Here is a 12,100-nt window from a genome sequence, read left to right as displayed (position 1 = left end):
ATATTTATTAAAATATCATATATATAAAGCTATTCAGAAAACTCTTGCATCCTTTCTTATTTTCCAACCACCTAATTACATTCGCCACAGATAGCCATTGTTATTAATTCCTTCCAGAATCATATTAAGCATATATGAATATGTACCACGTGCAATAAATATATCTTTTTATCTCAAAAAGGGGTAACACAAATGATAACATACTATGCATATTGGTCTGTACCTTACCCTTTTCCCCTAAGCAATATATCTTTCCATATCATAAAAAAAAGTGACAGTTTATGCTTTTCCAAGGACACATAGTATTCCAACATATGGGTTACTGCATATTATTTAACCAGCCCTCTATTGGACATTTAGGTTTTTCCCCCATCTTTTGCTTTTACAAACTATGCTGCAATGAATAACTTTATACATTTATATATAATATTATACAGAGAGATATTATACAGAGAGAGATTATACAGAGAGAATATTATACATAAATAACATTTATGTATAAAGTTATTCATATATATGTATATGTAATTTTGAATATGTGCATTTGTAATACTGCAAGATAAATTTCTAGAAAGGAGTTTGCTGAGTCCTAAGATATGTGCATTTGAAATATTCACACCTACTGCCAAACTGCCCTCCAAAGGAATTTTATTAATCTATACTCCCAGCCAGTGATGACTGAGGTTCTTTCTCCCTTCACCCTCTCCAATATGCTATGTTGTCAACTTTGGCTTCTCTGTTATTTTAGTACGTGATAGTGATACTGCAGTGCAATTTAATTTTCATTTCTTTTACTACAACAAAATATTTGTTACATTTATAAAGATAGAATTTTTTTGCTTTATTTTATTTTATTTTTTTAAGGTGAGAGCAGTATTTGAAGTATGATCTCTAGGCTGCTTCAAGTGCTTGTTGTGAATGAAGAATTCTGGGCCTCACTCTTGATCTATTAAATTATGATCTCAGGGAGTGTGCTCTGGAATCTGTAATTTAATAAAGCATCCAGATGCTTCTCATGTTGATCTTAAAGCTTTGTGTCTGGCTGAGGTATCTATGTATTACATCCAATCACCCAGAATGCTCTTTATTTCTGTAAATGTTCAGCCCAGGAAATCTGCTCCTGTCTTCAATTTTACCAGCCACATCCTCATATCTTGGACAAATTTTGAAATCTGTTTTTATATCCTCAGGAAATTGGCTACCATTAATTAATTCAGTCATCTACATTGGACACACATTCTCTACATTTATTGCACCCTCAAATCCTGAGTTAGCTCTCTTTTCTGAAAAAGCAGTTTTCCCAGGATGTGTCTATCAGTTCTTTGAGGAAACTGTGAAAGAAAAATTGCACCAGATGGAGTCAAACAGACAAGGAAGACTTTAAGACTATTGCAATCAGGAAGATTAAACTCCATTCGGAATGCAACAGAGGCAGCTGAGGATTTTTAACCAAAGGGGCAGAGTAAGGAGTCATTGGGTGGAAAATTACTGAAAGAAACTTGATTAAATATCAAGAGTGAAGGAAGGGGAACTTGACTGGACATCAAGGGTGTTGGGGGGATTCTAGATAAACTGGCTTAGCGGGATTCTTGCCCAGACTGGAATCAACAGGATTCTTTACTAAAACTGGGCTGGGCAGGCCAAAGATGGTTTGTAAGAGGGCTCAGAGGAGCTTGACACAAGTTTGGTCAAGGAGGGAGTCCTTGTTAATATCCACAGGGATTCCTTCAGCTTCCTTAAAGAATGGGAGATCCACAGACCAGATAAGGTCCCTACAGAAGTGTCCACATGCTCTCCCAGCCTCTCATGCGTCTGTTACTGGTTCTGCCTCCCTATATCAGCTGTTCCTTGGCCTTCTCTCCAGCCCTGGGTCACTTGAGTGCAGGTACCTCCTCCAGCCAGGTATGTTTCATTACTGTAATTTAGAGGCTTGGAATAATGTCTGATTTACTGAATTTGAGCTAGGACAAATGGGTCCTTGATGCCAAATATGACCATAATGATTATGTCATTAATTTTCCTTCAGTATTTGAGATGAAGTGGTTCTCCCTTTTGTTACGTCATTTCCTAAAGTTCCAGGAGGGTGGTTGGAACTCTGGAGTCTATTTGAGGTTTTGGCTTTGGGTTAGGATGTTAGTGCTGCAGATGTCTGAGAACCACAGGCTGGAGGTGGCATTGGTTGGAGAGAATGCAGTTAGAAACTCCCCACCCCAGGAAGGCTATCAGGTCAGTTCAGAAAAGAGAGGATACTTTGGAGGATACTTTTGATCATACTAGCAGCAACAAGGTTGAAAGAAGACAGGACCACACCTGCTAAGGCAACACTCCAAGCAGAAAATGTTATTTCCCCTGGCAATTAGCATCATCACAGACCATCTACGTAGAGATACAATCAAGTGCTCATAGTGGGAAACAAAAGAATCTGTTTTCATAAACTTAGTAACCTTACTTTGTTACAAAGTCTCTGTGTAACCAATGGTAAATCATAATATGAGTCAATGAAATATTTATAGTTTAGTGAGTTACTGGAATTGGTGAGAGTAGGACTTGATTTACTTTTTGGTTACATATGAGAACATTAAAATGTTGAAGCAAGAAGGAACCTGAAAATAGATCACTGGATTTAAGGGTTGCCTATTATGACATAGAAGAGATTAATCTGTACAGAACATAGATACCTGTCTCCTCCTAATTTAGTTCCTGTACAGCTGAAGGAAATCTTTCCTCCCACTCGCCTACGTTTCTCATTCTAATGGCAAATGAGTGGCTATCTAGAACTAACTGGACTTTCTACGTTTGATCAGCTTTGTCTCCAACGTGATCTCTGTCTACACACAGAGTACTTTTTCAGGGGGACATTTCTTGACCCTGAGCCTCAGCTCCATAGAACCGTTTCCCGGGTGCTTCGGGTGCAGGTGTTTGGCACTTTCTGAGGAGGTCGCGTTCAGAGGTTCGCTCCATTTCCCGCGGGCCCGACCGCGGGAAAGGGGAGACGCGGGGAGAGACGTGAGTTTTTCTGCTTGGACGGCAGGAACTGCGCGCTCCGCGGCTGCAGGCTTTCGAGGAGTTTCCAAGCCGGCTTCGCATTTGGGGTGGGTGATGAGAACGAGAAGAAGGAATGAGAGAAGGCAGAGGAGAGTGAACTGTCTCGGTGAAATGGGAATGGGAAGAGGAGGTGAGAAGTGACCCCGGACGGAGAAAGCGCGCTCCCGGCCGAGGCTCGGCGACTCGGCACGTGGGGTTTTAGGCTTAGGAGCGGGTGCGGCGAGGAGGCCTTGGTACCTTGGAGGTTTTGAGATGCGGTCTCCATCAAGGAATTGCGCTGCTGGAGCTGTTCTGCCCGAGCCCTGAAAAGTTCATGAGGTTGCTGGGAGGCTGACCATTTCTAGTCAGCCTCCTTGCTATTGAACTTTGTGTGATTGGAAAGCTTAATTTTAAAGAATTCGTTAGTTCCCAGGAGAAGTATTCTGTCCTTTTGTTTGAACAGAGTCGTAGAATCCAATACGATTGCACACGACCACAAATGTGTAAAGCAGAGGAACGCTTTCTTTCCGGTTCAGATATGATCCCAAGAACTATAAAATGTTCCCCCAAGAGAGGTCCCACCGAGATTCGAACTCGGATTGCTGGATTCAAAGTCCAGAGTGCTGACCATTACACCATGGGACCAACCGAAAAGGTAAACCTCCGTCTGTAATCATAGTTAAATATTTCCTTCATAAGTTTTCAATAGCTCTAACCCAGAAGAGTTAGGTCAAGCTTCAGTGAGACCACGCTGATAATGAAATCTGACGCTTTACTGTCGCTGGGGAAGAGGCATTGGGCAAAATATCATTCAGGGCAATCCGGGCACTCTCTCTTCTGCTTCTGTTGGGAGCATAAATTAATTTTCGGAAGACCAGCAGAGGCGGATCCAGACTTTGTGAAGTCTGAAACTTACACAAGTTTCTTAAAAAGGACACAAGGGGGTCCTTTTTAAGAAAAAGAATAGACATTCTCAACAGATACAGCTACTCTAAAGCATATATAACGTATCTGAGGAAAAATTGGAATAAAAAGAGGTCGCAGTCTTAACTAATTTCCATTATAATATACTTTTGCAAATTTTACAAAAACATATGTTCATACAGGGCGACCCCTTCCAGGGCCTTGGAGAGCAGTCTTGACACACTTAGTGAAACTCATGATAAATACCCCTCCAAAGAGCAGTTTGGCAATATCTATCAAACTCATCTCTACTCAGCAATTTTTCTTTAAAAAAGCCATCCTACAGAAATACAAACAATTAAAAAATTAAAATATATGTCTAAGGTTGTTCACTGTAATATTTTGCAATATCAGAAACTTGAAAATATGCCCATCCATTCAACGGAAATAATATACTAAAAAGAATGGGATAGATGTAGGTACCCACATGTTGGTTTGGCAGTTTCTGGAGAGGATTTAATCTAAGTTTAAAACAAACACAACCTAGAAATTTGCTGAATTGTAATATATAGCATGAACTAATTTTTGTGAGTCATAGTTTGTGAGTTTATATATACATTTTTAAATAGCTTAAGAAGCGGAATTGGGAATCAAGGAGCTTCTCACTTTTTGTCTGTTCACTTTTGTGAGATATAGTCACTTTAGTAATTAAAAGTGAAAAATCTACAAAAAAATTAATGCCCTTCAGTAGAGGACTTAGAAGTCATGTTTACTCCATGCTGACTGCCTCCTGTGCTCAGTATGGCGGTGATCACAGAATGCAGAAAATGAAAAAATGTAGAAGATAGAATCCCTGACTGCAAAGGTTAAGAGTTGGTTAGGGGGAAACCACAAAAGATAAGTGCAACATGTCAATAGTGGCTAGGAAAATGAATGGGGAGCTCCATCTCAGTCCTTTTGATGATCTGATGACTCGCGCACATAGACAAAAATTGTATATACAATTTCACTGGGTTTAGCGACTCACTCAAGACCATTTACAGACCTCAAAGGTAAAATTTTTTGATTTAGAGATCTCTAAAAAAGACCTTCTGATCCTTCAAAGTCTCTTGAATCAGAAATGCCAAAATGTGAGTAATAACAGGGAACAAAGTAGAAGCACAGAGAGAATGGGGAAAAGGAGCCATTCAGCAATTCAACAAATATTCCTCAGACATCTATTATTTATTGAGCGCTCTTAACAAGGCCGTGGGGGCAAGCTGGGTGGGGAGGAGGAAGAGGAATTAAGGCTGACACTTGCAATGATTCCTAGGCTTCTAGACCTCCAGCAGAATCCACCCATGCCACAGCCTTTTCCTCTTGAAACAGCGTTTTTTCTTTGCTTACCTGCATCCACTCTAGCACTGCCTGCTCCGTGCATCTTCGAATACCTTGCCTGGCAGAGCACACTGCCTTGAAGGAGCATGAGCCAGGCGGGAATTTCCTGGTTGCCCACTTGTAATGACTTGTTAGACTCTGAAAACACGTCCAGATTTTCCTTGTTAGGTTTCTGGGGCCAGTTTCACAGGACTGTTTACAGCATGGCTCACAGGAATAGCTACTCCTGTCGTTAGGGGGGAAGCTCACTATATGGATCTTGATTTTTCCCATCTATAAAATGGAAAGAAGGAACTAGATCTTACATTTCTTTTTTCGAGTCTGATTTACGGTGAATGGGAAAGGAGACAGTGGCCCAAATCTAACGAGAAAAGGCCGGTTGAAGCCTACAAATTCGCTGACTTGGCATTCGCTCAGGGATGCTCTTCTACGTCTGTTTTAGGACGCGGCGGTGACTACTGCGTGTCTGAGTGCAGCGACGGCTTATCACCGTGACAAAAAAAACAACAACCCAGAGTAGCCTCTACACTAGCGCTACTCACACCGTGAACCTCTTTTCACCCGGGAACTGGGTAACTCGGGAGTTAAGTCTCTGTACAGTTTACAGACCACTTGCCTCCGGGTGCTCACCAACGTTACCACGACCACCGAGATGACTGCACCACCTGGAATCCTAGAGCGGACCGGAAGTGAGCGCTGCTCCCCCGGCCTGGCGGGAACGTGGGAGCAGCTGCGTCGGCCAGGAGTGTAGCCCGCGGCCCATCTCTCTGGCGTGGCGCGAGAGGGTCCGAGCTTCTCTGAAGGGAAGTGCAGGCGGAGGGAAGGTTGTGTCTGCGCGGCGACAATCGGGCGTCCTCCGCAGGCGGCTAGCCGTGTGGCAGGAGCCCTTCGCCCTCTCCACGCGGGCCTGAACCACAGGGAGCGCCGGTTTTGGAGAGACCTGTCTGGTTTCCTTGGTGGAGCTCGTATATCTAGGCTTTATTTAGGGCCAAAGTCTCCCCAGTTTTCTGTCTCGCAAGTAACCTGCCGCTCAATCTGTGGTCCTGGAGCTTTAGTGAGTGCAGTGAAGAAACTTTAGTGAGAAACTGTACTCACAGTTTCCCGTCTTGTCAGAGAATGGCTTCACTTTCAATGGAATTGCTCGAGTAACTGCCCTGTTGTCACCTAAACAAATTTTTTTTAGCTGCGTCTGTAATTTTTCTGGTCAACAGGGTTTTCTTATATCGAAAACTTTCCTGACCAAGAATTGACTGGGGCCTTCAAGGAAAATCTGCCTAGACCCTTGTTGGAGGGAGCCTTTCTCTAAGCTAAGCTAAGGATGGCGGCAGCCCCGGGGGCGCTCCCAGCCTTGGTTGGCCAGGCTTCAGAGGAACAAGGGGAGATTATCAAAGTAAAGGTTAAAGAAGAAGACCCTATTTGGGATCAGGAATCCTGCCGACAGAAGGATTTGTCTCATACCAGGGAACTCTCTCGTCAACGCTTCCGGCAGTTCTGCTATCAGGAGACTCCCGGACCCAGGGAAGCTCTGAGCCAACTCAGGGAACTTTGCCGTCAGTGGTTGAGCCCAGAGATGCACACCAAGGAGCAGATCCTGGAGTTGTTGGTGCTGGAGCAGCTCCTGACCATCCTGCCTGAGGAGCTCCAGGCTTGGGTGCGAGAGCATCATCCTGAGAGTGGAGAGGAGGTGGTGACTGTGCTGGAAGATTTGGAGAGGGAGCTTGATGAACCTAGACAGCAGGTGAGAAATTGGAGGGGCCATCTTCTGTGAAGAATTTGAGTGCGTGGGTCCAAGGTAGAGTAAGTGGGGTTAACTTCACACTGACGGCTGCAAATTCTGGTTCTGGGCATTATTATTTGATCACTGGTGTAGACGAATAGATTCATGCTTCTGGGATAACAATTTGCATGTCAGTGATAGCTGATCCTAATAAGGAGATGGTTTAACCAAATGGGAAACCTTGGTCTATTGCTTGCAAATGGAAAATATCTCTTATTTAGTGACTGTGAGATTAAGGTAGCTATCTCTTCTTACGATCCCCGCTACTTTTACCATATATGAAAGCAAATCAGTGCAGGAATATAAGGAATATCTTCTAGGAGAGACAAATAGAAAAGTAGTCTAATTTAATGGAAATATCAGGAAATGGTGAATCATAAGATCTGGGTTCTATGATAGGCTCTGTCACTAATTAGCTGTATAATCTTGGGCACACACACTTTCTCTGGACTTTGATGACTTCATCTGTACAGTGAAGAGATTAATTGCATCATTTTCTAGATACTTTTCAGTACTTGCAGTCGTTGGTATGTGAGCCAGTATTCTGTCTTTTCCCATCACACTGGAGGTTATTTTTAAGAGAATATACTTGCTTTCTGTGACTGTAATTTTAGAACATTATGGATATTGCCAAACACTGTTACATTTCTATAATGTTACTATCTATACATTTATCTGAATTCTTTTTGAGTATGAACATTGTATGTATACAGTCTGATCTGTTAAAATATGTTTTTCTGGAATGCAGAATCTTTCATATGAGATTGGTAAATAGGAAAATAAGTCAATATAATGCTGAAATTGTGCCGGCTCATATATGAGTTTTCCCAGAAAGTTGATGTTTTGGGCCACCAAGTAAGAGCAGCTGAATACAAAGTATATGACTATAGCTGAGTGCAGCAAGTTGTGAAGACATACAGTGCATAATGTCCATCCACTTCCATATCCTTCCTCTTGGCTCTCTTGGCCCCAGTCTCTGTTTTGGAAGCCCTTATGTGCATAGTTCCCTCCCATTTTGGTGCATGTTTTGCTAAACTTTTTTGTATTCCAGAAAATGAGCAAGGAAGGGGGTTTGCAAGTGCCATAGAAGCATGCTGGTGATAAAATTTATGCTAGTGAGCACAAAAGAAGAAAAGATTTAACAACTGAAGGAAAGCTCGAAATTATAAAATGTTTTGAAATAAATGAAAGAACATGTGACACTGGGTGTGCAACTGAAATAAAAGAGTCAACTTTACGAACAATTAGAGACAATGCTGGGAAAATAAAGTTATCTAGCTGGAACAGCTTCCATTGCTACAAAATTTATTGGAAGAAGGCATAAGGAAATGGTAGAAATGGAACATTTGCTTGGATTTTATACCAAAGAAAGAAGCAATCAGAGGTAACCTTTCTCAAAATTAAAGAGACGACTTTAGCAATACATGAAGACCTTAAGAAGAAAATGGAAGATCCTGCAGAAGTGCCTTCATTTAGTGCAAATAGTGGCTGGTTTAGTGGCTTCAAGAACTGCTATGGTTTCCACATTATTAGGATCTCTGGTGAAGCTGTGAGTGCAGAGAAGCTGCAAAGACATTTCCCCGAGTGTTAAGAAATTTGATAAAGAAGGCTATAACCTGGATCAGATTTTTAATTTTGATGAAACTAGTCTCTATTGGAAGCAAATGGCCTCAAGGGCCTGTATCTTGAAGGAGAAATCATAAGATCCGGTGTTTAAGGCTACAAAAGGTCAACTGACTGTGATGCTGGGTGGGAATGCCAGTGGGAATTTAAAGCTAAAGCTTGTGTGATTTATCAGTCTGCCAACCCACAAGCTTTAAAAGGAATTGTAAAGACTAGCCTGGGTGACTGCTATAAGTCTAGCAAGAGAGGCTGGATGACAGGGCAGGTATTTACTTATCGTCAAGGTGATGTTTTGTAGATGATTTCTTAAAATATTGCAAGAAGAACAATTTGTCTTTCAAAATTCTTATAATTCTCAGTAATACACCAAGCCATCCTCCGACAGTTGCTGAACTTCCTTCAAATATTAAAGTTCTCTTTTTATCTCCTCATACAACTACTTTACTCCCTGCTCAGGGTGTGATCACAGTTTTTAAAGCTTATTTAATGATAACATTCAAGGTGTTTATTGGATCAACAGGGGGTGACAATGCACACACAGTTTTTGAATTCTGGAATTGATAGAGCATTAAACCTGCAATTGATAGTCTTGTAGAGGCCTGGAATGATGTCACCAAAGCCTGTTTGCATGGGGTGTGTTGTAAGATTCTCCCTGATTTAATTTATGATTCTAAAGGCTTTGAACCTTCAGAAGAGCTCCCTCAAATCAAAGCAAGCTGTATTGCTCTTGCAAAGGAGGTTGGATTTGAAGAAGTTGAGAGTGAAGATATTGAGGAACTGCTGCAATCTCATGCAGAGGCTCTCTCTACACAAGAGCCACAACAGTTAGATGCTGAGGCTCAAATGGAAGCGTTTAAGAGGATGGTGCAGTTCAACAAGCTACCCCACAAGAGCATTTCACTTCTCAGTTATCTTCTGCTCTAAGTATGATAGAAAAGCAGTAACAGTGGGTAGAAGATAATGATGCAGAACACAGCAGGATTTTACTTTGTGGCATGAGGTCCTGTTTGGAGCCATGTTAGCAGCTTCTTTATGAAAGAAAGAAAATATTTAAGCAGCAAAAAGTACATATCTTTTTATAAGCCAATATCAAAGAAATAAAAACAAGATGATGAGCCAGAACCGTCATTATATTTTTTGTAATATCACTACATTTCTTGGAAAGTGTGCAAATGCTTGTCCATCTGAACTTCTGATGATGATATCCTCTACCCTTGCCTCACCCTTTCCTTACACCTCTTTCTAACAAGATACCATCACCTTTCAAAGTAAAATCCTATACTTAATGTAACATTTCTTTATTTAATGTCTTTTTGACTATACTTGTACTTTTATTGGAATTTCTGTAGTTTTATTAATGCTCTCCTGACAAAGTTGTGTAGAATTTAAATAGTCTACCCTACAACTTTATTTTCTCCATAAATCCTGTTATTTTTTGTGCAGTTTTGCAGAAAGCATGTTTTTTCATGAGTTCATATGTTACCGCATAGATGCCTGTACAGGCAGTCTCTTATCTCTAGCCAGCACACCTTTTCTCTTTGTTTCAAATAAACAATATTAGTTTTTTCCCTTAGGATGTACCTGTTACTTTAAAATTTTCCTCTTCTGGCTTTGTTGAAAAATGCAACCATTGGTAGGACTTGGTGTTTTGTCAATCCTGGGTAATGTTCAGGGTTATGCTCTGCTCATACTTGATAGTTTTTCATGTGACTCAGGGTTATAGAAATCTTCTAGTCTTATTGAATGTCAAGTTTGCATAAATGTTTCTCATTTTTCTTGTTTCTGTGTGATTTCTGAAGGGAGGGGGAAATGCCATTGTTGCAGACACTTTTAGCTGCCAACCCAGTATCTATTGTACACCTCTTCTTTCTTGCTTAAAAAATGTTGATTTTGTTCATGTTGGCTATGTACCTAACTAAATAATTTTCAGCTTTCCTTGTGCTAGAGTTAGCCATGCATCATAGTCTGGCCAGAGAGAAATAAGCATATTTTTTGGGAATTTCTGTAGAAGCTTTAATTTTCCTTATAAAATGGCACAGATGTGTTTAGTTCTGCCTTTTCCCACTTCCTGTCTTGAACATGGATGTGATATCTGGAGCTGTGGTAGCCATCTTGTGACCATGACATGATGATAAGCGTGAGGATGAATACCAATATGTTATGAATGGCAGAGCAGAAATATAAAGACAACTCGGGTCCCTTACAGAAGTGTTAGGTATGTGAATCAACGCCAGCAACTGCCCTCCTCTGGATTTCTTAGCATATGACAAAAATAAACCCCTATTTGTTTAAGCCACTATAAGTTAGGTGTTTTAATTAATTGGGAAATACATGCATTTCTAATGAATACAGTCATATTTACTCCACTATTTTATGACCAAAATTTCTTATTAGATATCTTAAAAAATCAAATCTGGGAATCATATAGTGAAAGACAAATGACTTTCATAACCAGTTTGAAGTAATTTCAGCTTTGTAATTTGTTTTTGCCATCCAGAGGCACCCTTTACACTTTTGTGGTAAAGGCAGAGTGGAATTCCTCCTATTCCTTCCAAGACCAGGCCCACCTACCTTGGACTAGTCCCTCTAATGGAAGTAAGAAGAAGTAAGCAAGCAGAACCCAGGGAAGCTGAGGAACACAGCCAACCAGCCAATGTCCATAGAAGCGAATTCTAAGGGGATTATCTTAATAGGTAATAACAATGAGATATTACTATATTATAGGTTCATCTATAGCCAGGGAGGATATCTGTGTTGCTTAGAACCCAAAACTTGAAAACAATAGAAAATGAATTTCTATCTACTGTGTTAGGAGAAAACAAAACTAATTGCTTACTTTTGAAAAGGATTAAAACACTGAACTGTATTCATATGTGTAAATAAGCGTGAGAGAATCGGTAGGAAAAACTTGAGTAAAGAAGAGAGCAATAGTCTCATTCGATACTAACATACCATAAAGCCTCTTTAGGTAAAATTGTGGTACTGACACATGAATAGCTGGATCAGTGAAACCATAGAAAGTATGAAAGTGGACTGGAGCACATATGAAAACTGAGTACACAATATATGTGCCATCTCAAATCACAGTGGGGAAAATGGTGTTTTAAGTAAATGGTGTTGGGACAAAGAAGTAGCCATTTCAAAAAGAAACACATGAAACCCATACCTCATACCATATTCCAGAACCAGAATAAACTTTAAATGTGTCAGAGATCAATATATAAAATTTTAAACATCCAGGAACTAGGAGAAAACAAGCATGACTTCTAAAATAATCTGAATGTATAGAATTACTCAAAATCTAGAAGTAATATCAAAAACCTTTTTTTCTACATGAAACATATTTTTTAAATGCAGGACAAAAAACCCCCACAAGCAAATCAATATAATAAATTA

At 40.5% G+C, this 12,100-nt stretch overlaps 1 protein-coding gene across 6 annotated transcripts in view; it reads left to right on the top strand.

Moving 5' to 3' along the window:
- The window catches only part of SCAND3 (SCAN domain containing 3), a 142,804-nt gene that overhangs the window by 118,052 nt on the left and 12,652 nt on the right, over positions 1-12,100 (top strand). For 2 of the 6 annotated variants that reach the window (XM_079933055.1, XM_079933050.1), the window contains exon 1: positions 6,022-7,042. The exons of the other annotated variants lie outside the window; for them this stretch is intronic. In XM_079933055.1, coding sequence (XP_079789181.1) covers positions 6,623-7,042 — 420 coding nt within the window. In that variant the 5' untranslated portion in view covers positions 6,022-6,622. Of the gene's footprint in view, positions 1-6,021; positions 7,043-12,100 lie in introns of those variants that run through there. 6 annotated transcript variants of the gene reach the window in all.

This window comes from Stenella coeruleoalba (assembly GCF_951394435.1).
Source record: "Stenella coeruleoalba genome assembly, chromosome: 10".
NCBI lineage: Eukaryota > Metazoa > Chordata > Mammalia > Artiodactyla > Delphinidae > Stenella > Stenella coeruleoalba.
The sequence above is the reverse complement of the archived record's forward strand: the minus strand, read 5'-3'. Positions and strand labels throughout refer to the sequence as shown.